This window comes from Xyrauchen texanus, chromosome 32, assembly GCF_025860055.1.
Source record: "Xyrauchen texanus isolate HMW12.3.18 chromosome 32, RBS_HiC_50CHRs, whole genome shotgun sequence".
Classification (NCBI taxonomy): domain Eukaryota; kingdom Metazoa; phylum Chordata; class Actinopteri; order Cypriniformes; family Catostomidae; genus Xyrauchen; species Xyrauchen texanus.
In genome coordinates, this window is record NC_068307.1 from 10,822,655 (window position 1) to 10,850,083 (window position 27,429).

The window sequence follows — 27,429 nt, forward strand, 5'->3', positions numbered from 1 at the left end:
GTCCTCCCCCCCGATCCAGCTCATTGATTATGATAATGCGACCCAAGGCCATAGCTTCATGTCATTTGTCATAAGCTGTTGGTGATGATGTTTTTATGTCTTGCTGCTCAAGCTCCACATTACACATCAGAGTTTATGGATAAGGGCTTTATTTTGTGTCCAGCAACAGAGAAGTCTGAAAGATGATGACAGAAATGTGGCCCAGTACATTGTTCAGTGAGAATCCAATAAAGCTGATGAGGGAAATCCAAAGTGGCTTTCAAACTCTGATAATTTATAGTGGCAAACTTTCATCTCCCTTTGTGAGGAATCACCTCCCTGCCAGAGAAACAGGGCTGAGGAAAGCGGGTAATGAAAAAGAGGTGACAAATGATCTCATTTCAAGCCATCATATTGCCAGTGTGTTTTACCATAGTAGCATTCTTTGGAATTGCATGCATTATGGTCTGTTTGTAGAGGCGCTAAAAGCATACATGGAAATGGTTACTGTAAGACCGCTTTATAAGAAGGTTTTTTTTAGTTAATGGACTGTTGGTGTCTTTTTGTTTGTTAATAAATAAAAAGTTGTTAGCTCCTATAATGACAATGAAAAGACTCTTGATTATCATGTACTCATATTTATATGGTTTATACAGTGTATACTGGTGCTCCAGCTGGGCTTTTGACCCAAGGTCAGGGTCAAAGGTTAAAACCAAAAGCCTGAATAAGGATCAGATGTCGCTTTAATTTTAACCTTCACAGAAAGTGTACATTTAATGTCTTGATGGTCTTGTAATGGTGTGTGTGTGTGTGTGTGTGTGTGTGTGTGTGTGTGTGTGTGTGTGTGTGTGTGTGTGTGTGTGTGTGTGTGTGTGTGTGTGTGTGTGTGTGTGTGTGTGTGTGTGTGTGTGTGTGCTCAGCTTTAATTAATGATCTTTTTGATTTAGATGCTGTCGAAATTTATTTGGCAATGTCCAACACTTCATCAGGTGAGCTACCACGCAAGCTAATCACAATGGAATAAATGGTGTAAATGTAGGTTGGTCTGTAATTCAAGCATTAAAATGTTTTTCAAATTATGTGTTTTGATATAACAACATAGCAGGGTAAGTAATGGAGTGAAAAAGTATGTTTATACAGCCATAAACCGCAATAGTACCTGTGATTTTGTGTGAAAGTGAATAAAAAGCAAAGTCACAGTGGAAAGACTGTAAAGTATGATAAATTATTCATATACAGTTCAACAGGATGTTCAGCTAAGGCCTTTTGAATTGTACCTATGGCTTTTAAAGGAGTCATGTAATGAGGAATCAAATTTTCCTTAATATTAGGTCATTGTACTATAAAAACATGCTGTGAGTTTCAGAACTCAAAACTTCCTTCCAGTCCAAAAAGAGCATTTATGATTTATACTCTGCAAAATTGACTTGTTTTGAAGTTGGCTACATTGTGACGTCACAGTGCAGTGTGAACAACTGTAGTAGTTTGATATCGTGGTTCACATAAATTAGAACATATAGCTATTAATGATTGCCTGGACTGTGTGCTTTCAGGGGATTTTGTAAATCACTTGCATGTTTCAGTTCCAGTAATGTCGGAGGGGGGTGTTTGCACTTCAGAAATGTTAGCCAATCATAACACAGTGGGAGTGTACAATCAAGTCTTAAAGGGGACAGCACAGAAAACCAAGTGTTTCAGACACTGGGCCAGAGACAGGGTGGAAAAGGTTAATTTTATACTATGAATGTTTTTTGTGCAAAAACCTTTACTAAATTTATAAGTGCACCTCAATGAAAATAACGAAGTAAAAAAATGCATGAAATGACCCCTTTAAATGTTTATTCCATTGATGTGTATTTTATTGAAAGAAATACAAAGGCTTTTTTTTTTCTTCTTTTGAAAGCCTGTATGTATTAATGTTACAGTTGCATTAACAATACTCTTGATTCATGCTGCCTGACATCAGGGACTGCCTGATGCACTTTGCAAATCAGATGCTATGTAAAATAGGCTCTAAAAAATATGCAGAGAGCTCTCTCACAAATGCACACTCCCTAGGAAGTGCCTTAAGTTGAGCAAAGAGCAGTTTCATGCAGGAAGAGCGATAGTGGAGGGGGGAGGAGGGTGTTTGCGCAAGCTCATAGGCAGATAACAGATCCAACCACAGATGGTAGTGCAAGCAAGAGAGAGCCTGCGCACGTTGGTGTGAGAGGAGGAGGAAGGGAGGGAGGTGCAGTACACCAGTTCTTTCAGTCACTGTGAGGCTGTAAGAAGCAGTTTGATATTCTCTCTTCTTTCTAGCATCTGCCGTAGCCTCACTGTGGACTGGAGCATCCATCTCAGTCAGCTGAAGGAATATTCACAATGTCTGTGCAACGTTCACACAACATTAACCAGATCTTCAGCGCTCAGGAGCCTTTTGACTGCAATCCTGTGTGACTGTGTTTGAGTTGGTAGACGCCAGTACAAGCAATTCATGTGCAGTGACATGCTTGCTTCAACCCTGGGCTTATTTTCTCTTCTAATGGGCAAATTGTGCTCTTATTTTTAATTTTTTTGTGGATTTCAAACACTGAACTGTTGATTAAACAAGCGAGAGAACCTACTTTTTTAACCACTGCCAGTTTGTCACCTGTGGAACTAGGCATCATTTATCGGCTGCAACAGTTACGCGCGCTCCTTGGAAAGTGCGCGCCGCTGAGTGACAGCACTCTTGAATTTCTGCACCGTGTTTCCGGTGGCACGTGGAGCTCTGGCCCTTCACCTGAAGTTGTGGTCCCCTGCTCCCCGCCCATCCTCCCCTTCCCTACCCTGGAGCCTGGAATGGTGCGTTTGGTCACCTGAAGCCCCGCAAAGGGTGGACACAGAGTCCCCCAAACTGGATCCTTCCCTGCAAATGACTGGCAGCAATAGCATGAGCAGTGGGTACTGCAGCCTGGACGAAGAGAGCGATGACTTCACCTTCTTCACTGCCAAGACCTCTTTTTTCCACCGGCCACAGGCCAAGCAAGTACCTAAGGTAGTGTATGAAGCCAAAGCAAATGGGATTGTGAGGGTTTTGAGGTACCGAGAGCAAGCACATTCACACCCAAATCAAGAAACGAGAAGCACCTCATGGAAGTTTGTATGGAAGTGAAACAGCATTGTTCTTGAAGTTTCTCAAGTGCCTAACAATTCATGAACTGCTGAATTGTGAGAATTTTTCATAGCATGCTATGCATGCATTTAGAACAGGTTTTTCACCTGATTGGTTTCCATGCGAAAAGCTGTAACAAGAATATGTTTAGTGTGATAATATTTGCCATCTCTTTTGTGTTTGAGATCACCCTTTTGTTCAGCATTACATGCACAATCTTGCACCATTTATGCTTAAGCGACATTAAGTGTGTTTACATGCATGATGTTGCACTGATTATGCTTAAGCGATTTCCCTTTATCTGCATAAAATCTTAAATGGTTTAAGCAAAAACCGATCAGCACATGTAGATTTTTGGCTGTTACCCTGACTTCATTCTGCATGTACACAACTCACTCAGCTAATCCAATGTGCACAATTGTTGGATGGATAACTGTTTATGTTTTGATGTCAAAAGAGCAAATAACCCATCGATTTCAAACCTCACGTGATTGTGGAGAGGATTTCTGGATTTTCTCCAATTCTAAATGTAAACAGGCATGCACACAAGGCATGCACTAAAACGTCTGTAAATGTGTTGTAGGTAATGGACAAAAATGTATGTGTGCCGATCGATTTTTGCTTAAGCAGTTTGAGAACTTTCTCCAATAAAAGAACACAGTAAGTCACTTACATGATCTTAAACGTTGTCAGGTTATTAAGCATAATTGATGCAAGATCCTGCATTTAAATGCACTCATTGTTGAGACTGTTATGGTAAGATTAGATGGGCTGTACAGTAGAACAAGAGCTTTGCCTATGAAATTGTCAGTGGAAACTTCCCCTGTATAGGGTGTCTGCAAACACTGATATAAATGAAGAGTTCTCTGAAGGACTCGCTTGACTTCATAAAGAAACAAATGTGTTTAATTGCATTATTATTTGACAGCAAGGGAACATACTTCTCATGGCAGCAGTGACTTTGGCACACCTGCCTGACTGAAAGCTTAGACTTACCCTAGTTTTAAGTAATGTACTTGAAACACTGTGCATAATGTGTTTGGGTTTGCCATTCTTGAAATGAGCAGATAAGGTTAAGGCAACATTTTTAAGGTTGACTCAGACTGGGGGGTGACTGTTCAAAAGTGTTAGTAGGAGGGAATTTCCACTTTTGTGTCAAGGTTACTTATTTACTAAATGTATCATATGCTCTTATGAAAGGTTTTATTGTTGAAAAAGCGTTTTAGGTCTCTTTTTCAAACTTTGAGATGGATAAGAGTAAAGTAGGCCTATTTCACAATCAATTTGAAGTACTGAATGTCCTGACAGATGTATATGTTTCGTTTTCTGTACAGCTTAGGTTCATTAATTTGCTCATCCTCAATTGGTGAGATTGATTCAGTATATCATCCACATAAAAACGTTGATGTGGATTACTCTACGATGCGGTTTTACTTTTAACTCATTAGTTACATAATGTATCTTGATGTTCACTATAGACACTCTTCTCTAACACAACAGTGTACATATTGTACACTCACACCCTCAGAGCTTTCTAATGCTGTGAGGGAATGAAATGGCTGCTGATTGTGCCAGAAAGGTTTGTTCTTCCCTGAATTTGTGAATTTGTTATTTTACATTGCTCAGTATTTTGACTGGCGTCCTGTTAGTCCTCTCAATCTTAGACTTAGATTTAGCTTCTGTCGTGGTCTGATTGGTATTCATGACTAATTGGAACAGACAATTGCTCCAGACATATGCACATGTCAGATGCATCTAAACCAGTTGTCCTCAAACACTTCAAACTTTACTTCCTTACCTGAGCTCACCAGACTTACATCACTCACTGTGGTATCAGGTTTGGAAGAGCTCCCAAAGCACTCTCCAGGATGTGAATTATTCATCCTGTTATCATCTGGACTCAACGCGAGGTACCAGTTTGAGGGCATTCAATGCACAATGTTTGAGTTTCAAAGTTTTTTTGTGTAGTTATCAGTGTGTTGCATGAACCTAGTGTAGATTGTTTCTATATCATGTTGCTAAGAGCAGGGTGCTACTTGTATTTTTATCTGTTGTGTGACAGACAATTATAAGACATGTTTTTGTATTTTGCTTTGTTTTTACTGGACACAAATTGAGAGCAGTTTGACCAGGCAGTTAAAACCACACAGAAAGTAACTGATGCTGTAACCCTAGGAGTAGATAAATGGGCAATTTGCTGACGTTCTCAGTTTAATGTGCATGTTCTTCTTGTGAGTTATGGGATTAATATTGGTCTATAAATCAATAATGCACTTCCTATTTATATGACTTCGTAAAACATAGTACACGGCTTTTAAACTAAAAGCACATGGCAGTATTGCTAATGGATAAAGAAAACTGCCTGTAGTGCCTTTTTAATAAACTGCATTTCTTATCCATTCAATAATTAGTCAGAGCAGGGCTATAACTATAGGTCAACTGACAGTGGATTTTGCCGATACCGATAACTAAGGTGGTTGAAAATGCCAAAAAACGATTTATCAGGCGATTTTATTTATTTGTTTTTAATCGGTTTATAGAATGATGAGTGATATAGATGAAGAGTTCTTAGTCTTTCCTTACTCTGACGTCCACATACATTGAGGCTACAAGAGTCCAAATTGAATAAAATTCTAAAAGTAGTGTATTGTGCAACCAAAATTTCAATAATTACCAGAAAATTAAGATTTGGGACATAATATGGGACTTTTAACTATAAACAACCCTGAAATACACCGGAACTTTTATTTGAAAAATGATTGAGACTTTGCTCGGTTACAATGCTCTCTATGTAACTATTTAACAAATTAAGCTTTTCATAGCTTTAATTTCACCAGATGAGGTTTATTTATGAGGAATAAAGCAACTATCCATTCTAAAAAAGCATTCCAAAAGGCAACTATCGGCACTGATTAATCGGTTTTGGAAATGTTAGCAGCGATCACGCTAGATCACTGTCTCTGGTTTCCTTCAGCCAAATTAAATTCCTTCCTCTTCATGGGCAGCCAGGGTGACAATAACATTTGAATAGGGAAAGTCATGTAAACATTAGCCAATTTGTTCTGAGTTTTGGTGTAATGTAAGTTATGGGCCATCTCATAAACCGTACTGAAGTGAATACTACCTATTGTAATATCTAGTTTGCTTTCGCTTTGCCGATGTGGTGGCGCTTCTCCAAATGGCTACTTACCTAGGATGCTACAGCAAAATGAGTCGAGGAGAATGCCTTTCTTATTTTGCCTTACTATAATAGGTGTTTAAATGATATCCATCATAGAAGTGCTGATTGCGTGTATCAAAATTGCTATAGAGATGTCATTAGGAAATATTGCTTAAAACAAACAGCACACTGCGTAGATAATTAAGACCTTCATTAAGATCATACACATTATCAAATGCGTTTGTATGTGCATGAGAGTGAATGGATAGTTTTGAGCTTATGTTTACAGGGGAGTATCTTGATGGTGTAGACTCTGTTGATGATCCACGCTGTTTATCCAGGCATGTAGATGATGGGATATGCATTTGTGCAGGGCTACAGAGTGGGAGGGAGGTCTCCTGCTGCACACTTGACCCAGTAATGAGAGAGAGAGAGAGAGAGAGAGAATGAGTGCACATATGAAATGTGTGGGAGGGAGCAGAACGCAAGGCATCATTCTTATACTGCGGCAGTGAGGGAAGAGAGGAAAAAATATAATTTCAAGTCATTTAAATCTTTAAAAATGAAGCTGATAAATGCCATCTAACTTCCTGTTGGCACCAAAGGCCTTACAAAAAATATGAACTGTAGCTGCTTTGAAATGCAGGACTAAGAATCACACATCTATGCATAAACAAGACATTAATAAAGCCATAACAATCTGCAATATCTGTTAAAGCTCAAGTGTGCTGTTTAATATAAGTAAGGCATTTGTGGGTCGATTCACCCAAAAAGTGTAACATTCTGGCTCTGTGGCGCTATGGAGACATCACTATGTTTGTTTGAGCATCCCGACCAGTCCGACACAGCGACATTGGCTCAACCAATGGCGTATGTTTGGGGTGGGACTCCATTTCCATTCAACACTAGTGCACACACAACAATGTGTAAAAAGACTTCCTCCTGAATGTTAGGGCTGTCTGCTAATGTTCACTACAGCTTGCAACTCTAACTTCCTGTAGAACTTTCTTTTTTTTTTTTATAATAATACTCACACTAAAAACTGGAATGTTCAGTATCTGTGCCATTAAACAGATGTAGATTGATGTATCACAGTCATTCTACAGGTGCATGCATAGATGGCTTGTTCATTGCCTGAAATTGACACGACTGGCATTGTGTTCCCTAATCAGTCTGAGTAGTCATGTGTCACGCTTAAGAACACCTGCTTGACATGCAGTGATGATTTGAAGATGTCACTCAGGTATCGTTTACAGCCGTGCCCTTCTCTCTCATGTGATGTAAGCTCTGTAAGTTGATATTTACTCAGGTCGTGCCCCAGGGCAGAGTTGTGTACATGGGTAACACCCTTTACTTATGCTTTAGATGATTTTCTTTCCTCTGTTTGTTTAACTCTAAATAAAAAATGCAGTTACTGTTTGAAAGAATAGGCTGGAGTTTTTAACAATGAAAAGACATTTTTCAAAAGAGGAAGCCGTATTGTTCAAATGCTCCACTCATGAACTCATAGAGGCAAGGTTTTATCTGTTTATTTGCTCAACGCAAGCCTTTTCCCACTTTTCTCTGGGCCTTATATTGTTTCCTAAGTATCAAAAAAATATTGTGCCAAGCCTAATACCTTGTCGATCTACCACAAGGAATCTTCTGGAAAGTTATGCTGTCTGCCACACAACGCTTTTTGTGCATTAGCAGGATATCCGGTTCTTGTTTGATTTCAGATCTGTTCACTCACTGCAAAAATCACAGGTTTCTCAGATCGGCTCTGTCTCAAATTTGGAGGGAAATCAAAACCCCACAGTTAGCTAGAGTCCATATTGAAAATGTTGTATTCAAAATGTAATTGAAACCTGGAAACAAAGAGAAAGTTTTGGGATAAATAAAGTTACCAAAGCCAATGTAAAAGTTTACTATTCACAGTAAGTCATGATTAATTTAATTATTGAGTGAAAGTGTTCATTGAGATTTAAGCAAGTTGTATTTGGCTGGTCATGTTATTTGAACATGGCAGCCCCCATGAAGGGACCCTTTTCACGTAGAATAGCTAAAACTGCTTTTTTCTTGTTAAATAAAGGTCAACTGAGTCTTCATCTCATTTGAGTGGTTAAGATATTATACATATGTTGCTTAAATGTTTAATTGTGATTAATCGCAGATTTTGAAAGTGCAGATGTTTGACCATATATATTCTTCTTTTTTGTTAAAATGCATTTATTTCCATCTTAGGAAAGAAAACACTATACAAGATAATGCTATATTAACATTTACCAAGCAAAGCCTTCCACAGTATAAAGATAGAAATGCACTAAAACGGCACCAATTCAGGTAACATCAAATGTTTCCCAAAGTCTAATTTGGAAGTTTACGAATTGAAAGAACTAGACTTCCCATAGTGTAGGTTGCATTTTCATTGTAATGGGCAGTAAATCTCTTAATATCTTATACAATTTTAATCTGCTGGCGGACTGGCTATCCGCTTTGTTCCAGCAATCATGAAGAATTCATGATCCACTTTGAACTCCACATGATAAGAGCTTGCAGACAAAAACGTCTTAATCTGTGTTTTGGTGATGGTTAAGATTTGACGTGCTTCTGTGGTAATTAAAATGCACCCTACATAGGCTAAAAAATTCTTGCTTTCTATCACAGGTACCAAGTGGGCTTGTTTTGTACTTTTAAATGGCTTTAAGAGCTATTTAACATTTTCAGTTTAACTTGTCACTTGCTATGCTGATAATAACATTTGTAATTAAAAAAGCTGTATCAATCTTGAAAATGCTAAATGGAAGTTTATTTTACTAGTGATCACAGACTTTCAGGCCCCTCTGTAGATCCTATACATTTATGTTGGTGCATTTTGCTTGGCAGGTTAGATTATACTACAGTGGTAGTGCATGATGCAGAATATGGGGAAGTATTTCAGGTTTGACTCAGAGTGTTGGAGGTCTCAAAGCTGGAAAATATAACCCGGAAAGAACTAATCAGGTTTTGCATGCCAAGGTTTTTTTTTAACCTCTTGTGATGAGGTTTGTCTCTGGGCCATGGTATACTGAACTTGTTTTGTGTGTGTGCGCACAGAACTGGGCCATCTCCCTGAATGACATGAGATACAGTTAGCAAAAAAGATGAGTGAATCGACTGGAGATACAATATCCCACGCTTAATCCACCCACTTACAATCTCACACACACATGCTTATGATGCCCTTTTTTATTCCAATTACAACTCCCACGCTCTCAAATATACACACTTGCACTGTTTTCTCCAGCATGAACCTGTTCTCTCATCAATATACCATCTCGTACACACATGTACACTGTTCAAACACATGTGCACTTGAATTATGACCTTCACTCGCAGATTGTTATAGCAAGAATTCTTCCCTCTTGCGGGGTGCACGGTCTTAAAGTGATTTCTGTTTACTCACTAAATAATGTATCTGTCCATATTATATTAAAGAAAAAATCTTCATAATCTAATGTAATAACTGTAAAACTACTTTTTCTGGTGACATCAGCAATTTCACTTTCTTTTGTTTTAACCAATCCCCTCCAGTCACCTGGCTCCATTCTGGGATGGAATGCCCACTTTTCATGGCCCAATCAAATCCCTGTGGATAAAATCAGGTCCTGCTCTACATTTCACTGGAAAATATGTCACCATACGTGAGTTGCGAACTTGCGGTCATGTACTAGAAGTATGTGCATACACCGATCAGCCACAACATTTAAAATCACCTGCCTAATATTGTGTAGGTCCCCCTCGTGCCGCCAAAATGGCGTCAACCGCATCTCGGAATGCTATTCTTTTCACCACAATTGTACAGAGTGGTTATCTGAGTTACCGTAGACTTTGTCAGTTCAAACCAATCTGGCCATTCTCTGTTGACCTCTCTCATCAACAAGGCATTTCTGTCTGCAGAACTACCCCTCACTGGATGTTTTTTGTTTTTGGCAACATTCTGAGTAATTCTAGAGACTGATGTGTGTGAAAATCCCAGGATATCAGCAGTTACAGAAATACTCAAACCAACCCATCTGGCACCAACAATCATCAGTGTGATTTATCTAATCAACCAATTGTGTGGCAGCAGTGCAGTGCAGTGCATAAAATCAGGCAGATACGGGTCAGGTGCTTCATTTAATGTTCACATCAACCATTAGAATGGGGAAAAAAATTGATCTCCATGATTTGGCATGGTATGATTGTTGGTGCCCGATGGGCTGGTTTTAGTATTTCTGTAACTGCTGATCTCCTGGGATTTTCACACACAACAGTCTCTAGAATTTACTCAGAATGGTGCCAAAAACATCCTTTGAGCAGCATATTTGTGAATGGCTATTCTGAGATGTGGGTTGGTGCTGTTTTGGCGGCACAAGGGGGACCTATGCATTATTAGACAGATGCTTTTACTGTTGTGGCTGATTGGTATATACAGTTAAAGTCAGAAGTTTACATACACTTAGGTTGAAGTCATTAAAACTTGTTTTTTAACCACTCCACAGATTTAATATTAGCAAACTCTCAAGGACATCTACCTTTAAGTCATTTTTCCAAAAATTGTTTACAGACAGATTGCTTTTCTTTTAATTGACTATCACAATTCCAGTGGGTCAGAAGTGTAAATACACCAAGTTAACTGTGCCTTTAAGAAGCTTGTAAAGTTCCAGAGAATCATGTCAAGCCTTTAAACAATTAGCTTATAATAGGAGGTTCAATGAATTGGAGGTGTACCTGATGATGTATTTTAAGACCTACCTTCAAACTCTGTGCCTCTTTGCTTGACATCATGGGAAAATCAAAAGTTATCAGCCAAGACCTCATAAAAAAAATTGTGTGCCTTCACAAGGAAGGTTCATCCTTAGGAGCAATTTCCAAATGCCTGAAGGTACCACGTTCATTTGTACAAACAATAGTGTGCAAGTGTATACACCATGGGACCATGCAGCCATCATACTGCTCAGGAAGGAGACCCATCCTGTCTCCTAGAGATGAACGTAGTTTGGTGCAAAAAGTGAAAATCAATCCCAGAATGACAGCAAAGGACCTTGTGAAGATGCTGGAGGAAACAGGTAGACAAGTATCTATATCCACAGTAAAACGAGCCCCATATCAACATAATCAAAAAGGATGCTCCGCAAGGAAGAAGCCAATGCTCCAAAATCGCCATAAAAAAGCCAGACTAGAGTTTGCCAGTGCACATGGGGACAAAGATCTTTCTTTTTGGAAGATCTTTTTGCCCATAATGACCATCATTATTTTTGGAGGAAAAAGGGTGAGGCTTGCAAGATGCAGAACACCATGTCAAAATCTCAAAACATCAGCCATGAAGTTAAAGCTCTGTCGCAAATTGGTCTCCCAAATGGACAATGACCCCAAGCATACCTTCAAAGTTGTGGTAAAATGGCTTAAGGACAACAGAGCCAAGGTACTGGAGTCGCCATCACAAAGCCCTGACCTCAGTCCGATAGAACATTTGTGGGCAGAACTGAAAAAGCATGTGCGAGCAAGGATGCCTACAAACCTGACTCTGTTACACCAGTTTTGTCTTTGATGAATGGGCCAAAATTCCAGCAACTTATTGTGAGAAGCTTGTGGAAGGCTGCCCAAAATGTCTGACCCAAGTTAAACAGTTTAAAGACAATGCTACCAAATACTAACAAAGTGTATGTAAACTTCTGACCCACTGGGAATGTGATGAAAGAAATAAAAGCTGAAATAAATCTAAACGATTATTCTGACATTTCACTTTATTCTTAAAATAAAGTAGCAATCCTAACTGACCTAAGAGGGGAATGTTTTCTATTATTAAATGTCAGGAATTGTGAGAAACTGAGTTTAAATATATTTGGCTAAGGTGTATATAAACTTGTGACTTCAACTGTATGTCAATGAGACCTTCAGTAGAAAAACTTGAATTCAGAATGGTCTCCATTGTTTGACTTCATTGTTCCAAAAGGCCACTTTCTATGCTTTGGAAATGCTTGGATGAGAAGGGGAGGGAGAAAGATATTTTTAGCAGCCCACGGTCCTCCTGTCACAAATACAGGAATTCCTGAGAGATTTTGGTTGTGTGCACCAAGGGACTGAACCTGTTGGGAAAAGGAAGAGGGTGCCACAGAAATCTGTTTTCTGTGTCTTTTTCTCTTAAAACTTGAATTTCATGTAGGCTTTCTTTAAAAAATACTGTATTTCATGCCAAAATCTAAATAAGAAGAAAAAAAGAAAGAAACTAACAAAAGGTGGTTTTCAAAGTCATGAAAAACTTGAAATTGTGTTGTCCAAACCTGGATATGTAATGAAAATGAATAAAATGTCAGATTTCACAAAAATATCCTTAGTGAATACATTTTCTAGATTTTCTCTGCTTTAAAATATTTCATTAGCTAGATATTGCTCTTGTGTGGAGTAAAATGTTGATGTTCAATTTGTGAGGTTTTGAGTCGGTTATTTTCAATGAGTCAATACAGTTCAAAAATCTGTTTTACATGATTCCATTGCAAATAAGTCTCACTCAAAATTATTTTTAACAAACTGTATTCAGTAATCGCAAACGCATGAAAAGGTCATGAAAAAAATCATTGAAAATTAATTGTTTAATAAAGTGTGGGATATTTTGCATACAGAAAATACAAAGTTTATATTATTTATATATATTTTCTGTTTATATTCCTATGAAAATATTAACATTATAAAAAATGTCACTAAGTAGAAAGATTTTAACCATACACCCTCTCTCTAAAAACCCTCCCACCAATGTCTGATGTCAATCAACCTGATGTCAGCATTCCCAAACATGTAAAATAATTCACAAGCAAAGAGGGCTTCCGATTGACTAAATAAAAGGGTCTGTCCCCTGAATCGGTTTTTCTTTTTCTGTTTTTTTTTTTTTTTCCCCCGCTCATTTTTTTCCATTTCTATTTCCACACAAACAATTTTCTTATTTTTCTTTTGATTTTAGAGTGAAATATGACCTGGACATGTTTCAATTACCCAGATGGTCTTTGAACATTGTCACTGGTTTAAACCAAAAAAATACGTTTTTTAAAGCAGGTGGAGAGAAATTTTAAGAAGTGAATTAATAAATATTAAAGGGAGTGTGCACAGGCCTTGAGATAGTTGTCAAACTCTTGTCACAGGAGCTCTTAGCCAGATATGGTGAGAGCATGGTTGCTGTGTTTTTGTTTTTTTTACCAACCAGAAGAGAATCTCATGCTTTGTAGATGCTAGTGTGACATTTAGACCCATTTTTCCCCCTCATTGACGATTTTGTGCCGCTTCATTTGCCGAGGCAGTTCTTTCATGGCACCACATACCACATGATGCAACATTACAAGTGCAGAAACCATTGCACATTTCCTGTCTTGCCTTGCTGTCATTTGAAATAATTTCTCAACTTACTACCCATATGGTTTTAACCTTTTATCCATCTCTAGTATGTGGGCCTGTGCTTAAAGGGATGGCTCACCCAAAAATTAAGAAAAAAAAAGTCAAATGGGGTTGATACTAAATGAGTTGATGGCAGAAATTTCTTATTTGGGTGAACTATCCCTTTAATTTGTTTATTGAGGTCAGGTGTGTTAAACATGGCTAGAGTGATCTTGAGATTACTCATTTGCAATAGGGTAAACACTATATATCGTCCCCTTCCTATAATAATGTCCTAAGTCATTTTTTTCAGAAATTTTAGCAGAGGTGGCCAGCATCATGAGAAGACGATTTAGGCAAACATGACTTGGGACATTATTTTAGGAAGGTGACGATATGTGTGATTGTGTAAGTAAAGTTTTCGGATACTTTGCTTCTGTATATGCGAATGTGTCATGACGTGACCCTAACTACAAAACGTATGTACTGGGTATAGCATAAATGAAAGATGTGTACGAGGTGCCACAAATTAACCCTGAATTGGGCTGAGCAGGAGTTAATTTATCTGCTAAGGGTTCAGATTCTCTTTCCTCTCTGTTCAGCCGTGTGTGTGTGTGTGTGTGTGTGTGTGTGTGTGTGTGTGTGTGTGTGTGTGTGTGTGTGTGTGTGTGTGTGTGTGTGTGTGTGTGTGTGTGTGTGTGTGTGTGTGTGTGTGTGTGTGTGTGTGTGTGTGTTCTGCTCAATGAGACATGGCGCTAACATGCTGATGCTCCAGGGATCTCCATGAATAAATGATCCCACTTTTTTCATTCTTATTCTTTCGTCCCAGAAAAAAGAAGAGAGAAACTCACTTTGAGTGCATTACGGAGGATGCAGCTAGTAGCTAAAAATACCCCAGTCTGAATCTTTGTTGCTAAGGCTTGCTCAGCAACTGCACTGCATGTCAACCCCCTAGAATACCTCCTCCATGAGGACGGTTTCTTTCAGTCACTGGAGATGACGGAATAATCAGTGTCACATATCTTCGTCTTTCTCCCTTTATTTCTGCTCATACTGCATTGAGGACAATATGTAACATATTAAGATTTTGTCATTTCAATGCTCATCAGAAGCAGGAGTAGGGTGCTTAAAGGGATAGTTCCCTCAAAATATTAATTTACTAATTCTCACCCATGTTGTTGCAAACCCATATGAACACAATATGAAATATTAGGCAAAATGTTAAAGACTGACAGCCTTAGTCACCATTCACTTTCAATTTATGGAAAAAAGATGCAATAGAAGTCAATGGTGAGTGAGGCTGAACATTCTGCCTAACATCATCTTTTCTGTGGAAGAGGTTTGGAATGACATGTAGGCAAGTAAATGATAACAGAATTTAACTTTTTGTGTGAACATCCCTTTAATTTCAGATATGATTATTTCCACCCCATCACAGAGGAACATTATTGTTTGATTGTTGAACCCACCACTTTCTTCCTTCTCTTTTATTGTCGTGGATAAGAGGGACAAATTGAACATCCTTGGGGGTTTGAACATGCAAACATTCTTTATGAAAAGTGTTTCTTTCAGTTGTGCTTATTGATTAATCATTGTAGATCAGTAGAGCACTCCTCAGTGACCATTATTGCAGCAAACATTTCTGTGTAAAGACTCCACCTCCTGTATAGATAAACCTGTTTCCTCTATGTTTAAAGCGGTCTCGACAGACACTGTGTATACAAAATGACAGCAACAGTTTCAAACACACACTTATGGGTATCTACAGCTCACTGAGTGACAATGACCCCTGGAGTTTGATCAATATAAATAAGTACTAAAGTTTGGCACAGTCAGCAACACAATTCTCCAGTAAATCTGCCTTTTGTAAATGAATAGACTTTAAAGAAGCTGTCAAACTGCTTCTATAATGTCTATAGAAGTTATTGTGTACCTTCCTAGCAACCACCCAGAACACACGTGCTTGAGCAATCTGTTCATAAAATATTAAAAGAATATGGCATTTGTGCCATAATGTTGATTACCACAAAAACATTATTTCAACTCGTCCTTCCGTAAAAAATAACAAATGAGGTTACATTTACAATGGTTAATTTTTGGCTAATTTTTAGAGGGTTTCAAGGCAGAAGTGAAGCATGTAAATTTATAAAAGTACTTACATTAATTCTTCTGTTTACAGCTCAAATAATACACAAGTTTTAAGTTGTTTGTCATTTTAGGGTTTTAGGGTTTACAGCATTACGCCGTCATGGCAACGAAGTTTCAGTTTGATAAAACTACACAGAAATGGATAGTAAGCGATTTTATCACACTAAATCATGTTAGCACGCATATAGTTTTGTGGCTATAGTTTTGAAACGGTGGGTATTTTAACGTGCATGGATTGGCCCCATTCTTCTATTTTAAGTGCCTCACTGTAACCCAGATTTTTTTTATAAAGAAAAGGAGTTACATGTTGAATTTTTCTTTATTTGTTTATTTTTTTGTAATCAACATATGCCAAAAGTACTGCTGATTGAGCTTAACCTCTAATGAACCCACAATATTCCTTTTAATTCAAGTTTTACTATTGTGAGCAGAAGTTATTTCATTTACTTTAAAAGAATGTGAAGGATCTCTCATACTTCCATGTAATGTTCAATATGGATTTAACATAATGTTGTAAAAATGCCCCTCATGTGCAATTATTTTCACCATATAAGCACCATGTACACTCAATGTGATCTCAGTGATTTTGACCGTAGCATGATTGTTGGTGCCAGGCGGGCTGGTTTGAGGATTTTTTTTAACTGCTAATCTCCTGGGATTTTCATGCATAACAGTCTCTAGTGTATAGAGAACGGTGCAAAAAACAACCAGTGAGTGACAGTCCTGTGAACGGAAATGCCTTGTTGATGAGAGAGGTCAACGTAGAATGGCCAGACATGTTCAAGCTGACAGACTATGGTAACTTATATAACCCCTCTGTACAATTGTAGTTATCAGAATTGCATTTCAGAATGCACAGCACTTCAAACCATGAGGTGGATGGGCTACAACAGCAGAAGGCCATGTCGGGTTCCACTTCCGTCAGTCAAGATCAGAAAACTGAGGCTGCGGTGGGCCTACCATTTGTGTACCTTAGCAGAGATCCAGATTTGTCAGACCAGGCGATTTTTTTTTTTTTTTTTTTTTTTCCAGTCATCTACTGTACAGTTTTGGTGAGCTTTTGCCCACTGCAGCCTGTTCTAAGCTAACAGTAGTGGTGCCCGGATGGGTCTTCTGCTGTGGTAGCCCATCCGCCTCAAAAAATGCTTTTCTTCATAGCACTGTTGTAATGCGTGTTTATTTGGGTTATTGTCACCTTCCAGTCAGCTTGGACCAGTCTGGCCATTCTCCTCTGACCTCTGTAATTAACAAGCCGTTTTCACCCACCAATTTGCAGCTCGCTGGATGTTTTTTGTTTTTCAGACCATTCTCTTTACACTCTAGAGACTGTTGTGCATGAAAATCCCAGGAGATCAGCTGTTACAGAAATACTCAACACAGCCTGGTTTGCCATGGTTGCCTTGAATGCCATGGTTGAAATCACTGAGATCACATTTTTCCCATTCTGATGGTTGATGTGAACATTAACTGAAGCTCCTGACCCATATCTGAATGATTTTATACATTACACTGCTGCCACATGATTGGCTGATTAGATAATCGCATGCATATGTAGATGTACAGGTGTACCTAATAAAATGGCGGTGAGTGTATAATGAAATGGCCTCTTGTGATGGGCAGATAACCTGTTATCTTGAACACATAAATGTCTTCTCTAATCTCAGCAGCAATCAGCCCTTCCCTCCACCTTTCTGAGAGACATTCTGCTCTCTCTACATTAAATGGAAGTAAATAAATAGACAATCTAATTCAGAGGAACTATTTGTTTGCAAAGCAAAGTTCACCAAAGAATTGGCTAAGAGCACAATCAGAGCAGTTCCTCTACGTCAATCTATCTGTACCCAAAGCTGTCAAGTTATGCCATGACACATTCATAATGTCTCTAGCTAGCTACACAAAACAAAATTAGCTTTTGTGTGATATTGATGCTGATGGCCTTTTCAAATAGTACTTTAGGACTGTACAAGGCCTCTTCTGTGTTGACAAAATGCATTTCTGTGACCTTTTATGCACTGTGTATTTTCTTGGTTGTAGAATGTCACAAGAGAGGAAGAGGAGGAAAAGGCAACATCTCTCACAGAAGAAGAAATCAAAGCAAAAATTGAGGACTACAACTCCAAAGTGACCGAGAATGGAATGAAATTAGTGAGTTTTTATATAAAGCATTTGTGCATACAAAACATCATTTTGTAATCTGAGAATGAAGACTTATCTTTTGAATGTAATAAGCTCTGATAGAAGTTCCTTTGTCTTTCTTCAGGGCACAGATGGCACATACACTGGTTTCATAAAGGTTTATTTAAAGTTGCGCAGGCCCGTGACTGTACTCTCTGTGGATGGGAACTTACCAGGACCATGTTCCTCTTCTGATAGTTCAGATAAACGCACATCCTTCTACCTGCCCAGCAATGCTGTTAAGCAGATACATATCAGCAGTACCACCACGGTCAGTGAGGTCATCCAGGGCCTGCTAAAGAAGTTCATGGTACAGGATAACCCACGCAAGTTTGCCCTTTACCGCCAGACACGACGCGATAGCCAGGGTGAGCAACTGAGCACGTCTGAATGGTTAAATGAAGATGAAATATACGTTAATATCATGCAAAATTAATGTGTTGTTTGCTTGTTTTGTCAGATCTTTTCCAAAAGTTGCCGTTATCAGAGTGTCCGCTCTACTTGAGGCTGTTAGCGGGTCCTGATCTAGAGAACTTGACTTTTGTTCTTAAGGAAAACGAGACTGGCGAGGTGGAGGTGAGCTATTCCAACAGCTATTTTGTAATATTGATTTAATATTGAGTCCGCATGGACTCAAAATTGACCATTTACTTTCTCAATACTACTTTCTGGTCTCATTGTGCATCCCTTCCTGAATTTCTTTCCTTTGAATATCCCGCTTCACTTGAAAAGCAATAAGCCATAACAGGCCAAGTGTTAGTGATTTTACTACAGGTAAAGAAGCATTCTTAATGAATTAATTAATGTTACATTTATATAGAACTTTTCTGACACTACACTCAAAGCGCTTTACACATGGAACAGGGGACTCTCCTCAACCACCACCAGTGTGCAGCATCCACCTGGATAATGTGACGGCAGCCATAGTGCGCCAGTATGCTGACCACACACACCAGCTATTGGTGAAGAGGAGGGTGTGGAGTGATAGAGCCAATTAATGGATGGGGATTATTAGGAGGCCTTGATTGAGAAGGGCCAATGGGGGAATTTGGCCAGGACGCCGGGGTTATACCCCTACTCTTTTCGAGAAGTGTCCTGGGATTTTTAATAACCACAGAGAGTCAGGACCTCGGTTTAACATCTCATCAGTAGGATGGAAGGACTTAAGCATGACATGAAGTGGAGTGCCTAAAACCTCCTTACCCGTGGTAAAATCACTGTAACACACAGACTCGAGTAGCTTATTGCTTTTATAAAACTGTTCAAGATACTATTGTATTTAATAGTAATAATAATTTGAATAACCAATTCTTCCACCAAGTAATACAGTTACTCTGGCCACATTTACACTATTCAGTTTGAAAACGTTTGGCTTTTTTCCAAAATAGAGAGTGTTTCCCAAAGTCTCAAATTTTAATGGAGGAAATAATATAAGTGGTGTAATAATATGGAAATAAGGTATAACTATAGGTGTGAATGTAGCAAAATAACTGCTCTCTCAGAAAATAATGGATTAGTGTGGACCCTGTCTGCTTCTGGCATGTCTGTTGATGTGACGCAATGGCATGAGGCTATTTATGCGTCTAAATGACGTGCAGATAGCTGGAGCTTGAGAAGACTTTATCAATGGTTAAATGGGAAAATTATAAAATATCCTACTTTTTCCAACTGAAATCCACTGGTTTAAACAACTACTTACTATATAATTATTATTGTAAATTTATTTTTGCTAAAATAAATATAATGTAATGTGGTTAGAAACAAAAGATGATCAAAAGCTGGCTTTAATGTAGCAGTCAGACGTTATTTAAATATGTATCTAACAAAATTCAAAGCAAACACATTCAAACAGATGATATTTTGTAAGTAAAACCATTTTATTTCCGATGGATGGGATAGTAAAGTTGCTGGAGTAACTCTGCAGTGCATCAGCAATATAACTGGGCATCAGTTTACAGTCGCACCAACGCGACACTCTGCAACAGACTGCATCATTGATTATAAAAAAAAAATTGTTGTTTGGCTGAACTTGATTCAGTTGTAGACTGTGGTTCCACGTGTTTGAAATAATTTTGCTTAATTTAAAATTACTATGTCATTTCAACGCAAAGATTTTGTGTAGATAGAACCTAGTTAAATTGGGTAAACCCAACTAAATTATATATGTCAATGTAACTCAGATAAATCTCTTATTTCTTAATGTACTAACTAGTAAAAGTGAATGTAAGCATGCTAAATACATGCTGGTTTGAAGTGCTAAAGTGTGAGATAGTGTAGTATTCTCAATGGTTAGCACAGCAATTGTTCAGCCAAGCGAGCAATCAATTTGAATGTGCTACATCTACTTATACTCATCGTTAGCTGGAGCTCCCAAAACTCCAAAATTACAGAACCTCTTCTAAATCTCAAAATAACAAAACATTAAACACTAACAAGTATCCCCCTTTATATTTATCTTGCACAAATACACAATAAATAAGTAACACAAACTTTTTACTTTACTCTTGCAAAGCATACTGGTAAATGAAAATCCCTGGCCCAGTTTTATCAATGCTACATTAACACCACAAAAAGTATTCATTTAGTCCCAACTCAAATAGATTAACTAAACTTCTGGTTTACAAAATGAACTGGATAGAATGCAATGAAATCAAGTTGGTACAAAACGTTCAAATTGTGTTGCTTTAGTTAATTCAAAATAATTAAATTGAACAAGCAGGTGTGTGTGTGTGTGTGTGTGTGTGTGTGTGTGTGTGCTGGCGTTTATCACTTTGTGGGGACCAAATGTCCCCATAAGGATAGTAAAACCCGAAATTTTTGACCTTGTGGGGACATTTTGTCGGTCCCCATGAGGAAAACAGCTTATAAATCATACTAAATTATGTTTTTTGAAAATGTAAAAATGCAGAAAGTTTTCTGTGAGGGTTAGGTTTAGGGGTAGGGTTAGGTTTAGGGGATAGAATATAAAGTTTGTACAGTATAAAAACCATTATGTCTATGGAAAGTCCCCATAAAACATGGAAACACTACGTGTGTGTGTGTGTGTGTGTATATATATCTGGTGTAGACAGGGTGTTAGCATCACTATAGTGCTTTTAACTCAACACAACAACTTGATGCATAAATAATGTGTAGTCACTGGTGGGAATTTATCAGCATTTTACAACAACTTAAAATGTTATCCTCATCCTATCAGAATTTAGTGCTTATTTAGAATTTAGAATTTAACCTAAATCTGTGCTATAATAGTTAGCGAACTTCATTTCACGATGACTTTAATAATGTCTCTTCTCTCTTTCTTTTCCAGTGGCATGCATTCTCAGTCCCAGAGCTGCAGAATTTCCTAATCATCCTAGATAAGGAAGAGAAGGATCGCATGCGGCTGGTGGAGCAGCGTTACGCTGCCTACAAGGAGAAATTGTTGCAGGCTCTTTGTAAAGTTCAGGGCAAACCAGGCTAATGCAGGACAATTACTCTCTCTTGCCCCATTTAGGCAACACAGGGCCAGCCTGGAGGACCAGTAGCCCAACAGACTAATTTACAAACCCTCCACTCAGGACTCTGTTGAAGCTCTTAGCATGTCTTTGTGATCTTTGGCCACCAAAGGGGGAAAAGAGTGCAAAACATGACCAAGACAAAGAGGAGGTTGGAGCTAAAAGAGTAATCTTTCTCTGTGGAAATGGCACACTGTTTAAAGGCCAGGAGTATGTGTCTGGCAGTCATGCTTTTTGATATTTAATTGGGATTCATTTGTTTTTTCTTGTTGTTTTTACATCAACCCATCAAGTCTGTCTGTTATGTTTTTTTTTTTTGTTTTTTTTACATGCTGCTGCTATTGCTGCTACTGCAAGTGTTACTTAAAGCATGACTTTCCCTTTGGTCTCTCTGCTTGTGTCTAGCGTATGTCCTCTATCAGGGAATATACATGGTTAATAAATAGTAATAACATGCTTATTACTGTAAAAAAGACAACTTTCACTCTCTTGAATTATACTCTTTATACTTGAGATTGTCTAACTTGTACTGTAGTTTACTGAAAGTGTTTCAGCCTGCAACTTAATTCTGTTGGGATCCAGTCAAGGTTTGGTTACATAGACCCCACGGAAATCTACGCCCCTTCTATTTCATGTAACAAAATGGCTGCTCTTCTCTTTGGGATGGCCATTATGGTAAAGACCCACAGCAATGGATACTCTATGTCATCTATACAGCTTCTGTGCATTCCCAGTTACAAACATTTTGAGCTGAATCTCCTAGAAATGTGAAAAGCACCCATGCAGACTGTTATTCTGAAAAGAGGGCTCATTTGTTCATGTGTCAAAGCTTGTAGCAACATTCAGACTCAGCACTGATAAATCACATGAGCATCTCACGTAAGCAACCAGTGCTTAATGTATCGTGCAGGGAAAATCAGTGGACTTGAGGATTGTTCAGTTCACACAAGCTACATTGTGTGCTCTGTTTATCAGTTCAGCTTTTAACACATAATATATAATATACATAATATTCATGTTAGATTGTGGGATATGTACTAGATACTTGGGCAAATGTGTTGTATTTTCTAGGATCTGAATCTATATTACAACAAAGTACAATAGGACAAGTCCCTTGGTTATTTCATTACAACAACAACAAAAAAAAACTCCTCACAAAGGCAATTAAGAGATCTTCCTGTTTATTTATTTTTTAAGTAGTGTGTATTGTTTGCACACCATCAAAGGCATGCAAATAATACACTGGTCAGCCAGTATATACAGTAATTCATATTATATCTGTAATTGGGATATGAGACACTCCTTTCCTTTTTTGCTTTGATAAATAATGCATTTATAAAGGGAATTATGTTTTTATGCATGTATCTTTCTCTGAAAATGATGTACCGTCAATCCTTGGAACAAGAGATGCATGTGAATTCAATTTGTCTATGACACTGGGTTAATTTATGGATGCCATTATGGATTGTGATTATCATTCAGAAGTACCAAATTGTTCATTCCTACTTTGAACCTTTCAATTTGATGTTCAAGTCACCGTTATATTGTTTACCATAGAAGCACAGGTAAGTCCCATAGCTTGAAGGGGCACTCTGTAACATTTCAGCGATTAGCATAGATGCAGCATAAACAGTTACCGATGTTGTTGATGTAAAAATGCACTATTCACTGTCAGCCATAATTCATTTATTCCACGAGTGAAAGCGTACGATTTAAAAGGGATCACCTCGACATGAATGTGCACCCCGCACAATACAGTATGTAGAATAAAGCAGCTTTTTCTTTCATATTTCGTGATAATTTTAATCATATTTTTCAAAAATACTATTCTTCTATTAGCATTTCCCTCTGTCTAGAAGTTTAGCAATTAGCAAAGAAAATTACAGAGTGCTCCTTTAATGATGTATGGAGTTATAAACAGATCGATTTAATTGGACATCTCTGGCAAGCATTTATGTCTGTTTTATCATTGCAGAGGTCTGGGTTATGATTTCGAATGGTAAGAGTTTGGTTTTTATTAGGGTTGAGCACACATTAAGAGGAATGTTTATAGAGATGGCACATCAGAGTCATAAGTTTCCATGTGAATCACTCTAACCTTGTACTCAACATGTTTGATTTGATCTTGAGCAAGAGGCAGGTGTTTGGTATGTCTGCTTGGGCTGCTTTTCCCTGACAGCCATATTCCTGCTGGCAGTGCCTTTAGTCTCTGTGTAGCTTATTTTTGACTGTGTACTGTACATATGCTCTAGATGTATGCCCCTATAACCCCACATGCTGAGAGATTCCACACAGTGGCAGTGGCAATAGCCAGGTGCTTTTCATTTCAAGCCATCAAGTTCATGTGGGACTTTTTGGGAATAGTGTTTAAAATATTGAAGAGTGTGTATGTTTGTGCGTGTTTGTTTAATTTATTTTTGGTTCACTTTTAGTGTGTGTAAATTTGAGTATGTGGACAAATTAGTACTATTGCCAATCTTTTTGTTTCAGAGTATAAAATGTTTAAAATATCTGTAAAGCTGAAAATATACTGAAGAATAAAATAAAAGGTCATCCTTTAATGTCGACAAGTGCGATTGACTGAAATGTATAGTACAATTTATTCATTTTATTATCATTTTTATTTAAACTGATATACAGTAAATTAGGCCACTTACTTGGGTTCCTAAAATTCTGTAAATACATATTTTGAATAGCAAGTGAGATGCCTGACTTTACCTACATTTCCTGTCTGTTTATCAAAGGTGCGTACGACTACAAAAAAATCAAACACATATATTTTAATTTACATTAGCAAGACAAAGTATGTGAACCCTTTGGAATTGGCAGGTTTTCTGCATTAATTGCTCATAAAATGTGATCTCAACTTCATTAAAGTCACAACATGCTTGCGCTGACATCACACAAATAATGATAATTTTTAATGTCTTTATTAAAGACATCCCTTTAAACATTAACAGTGTTGTGGAAAAGTAAGTGAATCCCTAGGCTAAAGAGGACAAAATAAAAAGCTCAGAGTCAGGGAGTCGGCAAACCTGATATCCAATTAATGAACTGAGAATGGAGGTGTGGGTTAGAGCTACTTTGATTGATAAAAAGCACTCAAAAATGTTTAGTTTGCTATTTAAAAGAAGCATCTGCAGACGTGGACCATGCCTCGCAAAAAGAGATCTCCGAAGACCTACGATCAATAATTGTTGCTTTGCATAAAGCTGGAAAGGGTTACAACGTTATCTTGAAGAGCTTAGATATTCATCTGTCCACAGTTAGACACATTTTCTTGAAATGGAGATTATTTAGTACTGTGGCTTCTCTCCCTAGAAGGGGCCTTCCAGCCAAGATGACTCAAAGGGCATGCCACAGAATGCTCAATGAAGTAAATAAATAAATAAATAAATAAAAAGAACCCAAGAGTGAGAGCTAAAGACTTGAAGAATTCTCTGGAACTGGTTAACATCTCTGTTCATGCATCTAATACTCGGAAAACATTAAACAGGCATGGTGTCCATGGCAGGAGACCATGAAGGAAGGTGCTGTTTTTCAACAAAAACGTTGCTGCATGCCTGAAATTTGCCAAAGATCACCTTGACACTCCAAAACGCTTCTGGGAAAATGTTTTGAGGACTGATGACAAATAAGGCTGAATTGTTTGGGAAGAAAAAAAGGCCATCGCAATAGAGATGCTATGGAATTACTTCAAGAGAGCCGTTCACACCAGATATCCTAAGAATATGGCTGAGCTGAAGCAGTTCTGTAAGGAAGAATGGTCCAAAATTCCTTCCGAACATTGTGCTGATCTAATCCACAGCTAATGGGAATGTTTGGTTGAGGCTATTGCTGCAAAAGGAGGATCGACCAGTTATAAAATTCAAGGGTTCACTTAATTTTTCCACAGCACTGTTAATGTTTAATGGGCTGTGTTCTGTGAAGACATGAAATATTATAATATTTTGTGTGTTGTTAGCTTAAGCTAAAACACTGTGTTTGTCTATACTTGTGAATGATGAAGATGAGATCACATTTTATGAGCGATTAATGCAGGAAACCAGCTAATTCCAAAGGCTTCACATACATTTTCTTGCCACTGTATTATTTAAGCTCAAATTAAAAGCAAAATCTCAGTCAAGAATGTGAAAATTTTTTGATGTTAATAGTTTATTACGATTTACTACATACAGAAAAGAAAAAAGTGGATTAATATGTATCCTAGTTTAATATGATTGGTTGCACAAGTCATGCACAACCAGTAGAGGGAAGCCTAATCTTACAGTTCCTATACAAAGAGTTTGTTTCAAGTGCAAGTAGTTAATAACCAAAGGTTATTTGTGGTATAACAATAGTTGTATTAATTATAGGATAGGTTAATATATAGATATAGTGCACAAAACTTTGCTGCATTGCTAAATCATATAAACTTACCTAAAGTTTTCCCTCACAAATTTTAACCAACATGATTCCATCATTTAACTATGAGAAGTATGTTGACTTATATGTCATGTGCATGGCACAAAGAGCATTAAACACAAGTTTCAAGGGTCAGAGAGTGCACGTGTACTTGTAAACATTATGCACGTCTGTGTGCACATGGCATATTACAAGAAAACATGTTAATTACATTCAGTTACAAACTTGGTCCGAACTGGCTCCACGCTTTAAATAAACAGTCAGTACAATCTACCAGCAGTTTCAACAGCATGCCCGTATTTGGAAAGACTTGCTCCCAGAAATGTTTCAAGTGATCACAAACAGATAGCAGTTATGAGTGTCCATCATAATGTTTAAGACCCCCTCATGAGGTGCTATTGGACACACCTGTCCAATCTGCTAGAGAGGTCAACCTGAAAACAAATACAATATGTCATTTAAAGACACAAATACAGACAGGTCTCAGCTTCTCCTAAGACTGGTGGCTAATCATAGCATACTATGGCCACAGCACCATTGTAAGCACACCCAATTTAGTTTGACATGTCTCACCATGTCACCTCTGACACCCCTATATGCACTCTTAGCAGTGTCGATATCTGGGCTGTAAAGAGTTTGTCAACACCAGACTTTCCAAGGCAATTTTAAGCGTAGAATAACACCAGGGTTGTGTTGTGATATTTTCCATATTTTCCATGTTTACCTATATTCTAATATACTGTATATCTTTATTAATTAAATTACAAGTTTTCTAACAGTGCTTGCTAGGCATTAATATTCTGGTTGAAACTAACTTTTTTGTAATAAACGTCTGCAACTGGATTAATCGCTTCATGTACAGATTCCCTTCAATGTTTTGTATGTGTTATATTTTTTGGTTTGTATTAACTTTTTAAAAGATATTTAAGATTACAGTTTTGAAAATCTCCCATTGACTTACATTGATAGAACTTCGTCATTATTAAAAATCTAATGACATAATAGTAATACTTGCATATTGAATTCCAATTGATCTTCTTATCTTATCTTAATTTTTAACTGTAAATCTTGACATCTGCTGTCTCTAGACATGATCATGACTTCAAGCTCGATTACACTTCATAGCGCTTGACAGAGCACTAGATGGGGCTAGGAAGCTTAAAATTGGGGTCGTCAAGGAGACTAGAGTAAATTTGACATTTTGGTGTATTCTCGCCAACAAAAAAAAACAAAAACAATGATTGGATCGCTTCAGAAGACATGGATTAAACCACTGGAGTCTTATGGATTAATTTACTGCTACATTTGTGTGGTTTTTGGAGCTTCCAAATTTTAGCCACCATGGGTCTATAGAGGTGAGGCATTCTTCTAAAAATCTTCGTTTGTATTCTGCAGAATAAAGGAAGTCATAAACATCTGGGAATGCATGATGGTCAGCCCATTTTGGCTCAACAGGCACTTCCTTTACCGGGCCAATTATTAACCCCGACAGCTCGCGGAAGTTTGAGCCAGAATGGCGTTGTTATGACCCCGCCTCAGCCAGTCTCCTCACGCGCTCCCTGTTTGAT

General features: G+C 37.9%; 1 protein-coding gene across 3 annotated transcripts in view; it reads left to right on the forward strand.

Annotated features, from left to right (window-relative positions):
* The window catches only part of LOC127626143 (ras association domain-containing protein 5-like), a 57,708-nt gene extending 33,695 nt beyond the window's left edge, over positions 1-24,013 (forward strand). For 2 of the 3 annotated variants that reach the window (XM_052101719.1, XM_052101720.1), the window contains exons 3-6: positions 17,823-17,933; positions 18,049-18,331; positions 18,424-18,539; positions 21,271-24,013. In XM_052101719.1, the coding sequence (XP_051957679.1) occupies positions 17,823-17,933; positions 18,049-18,331; positions 18,424-18,539; positions 21,271-21,423 (663 nt within the window). In that variant the 3' untranslated portion in view covers positions 21,424-24,013. Of the gene's footprint in view, positions 1-2,252; positions 2,999-17,822; positions 17,934-18,048; positions 18,332-18,423; positions 18,540-21,270 lie in introns of those variants that run through there. The other variant, XM_052101721.1, reaches the window with a different exon arrangement.
* The last annotated feature ends 3,416 nt before the right edge of the window (positions 24,014-27,429 follow it).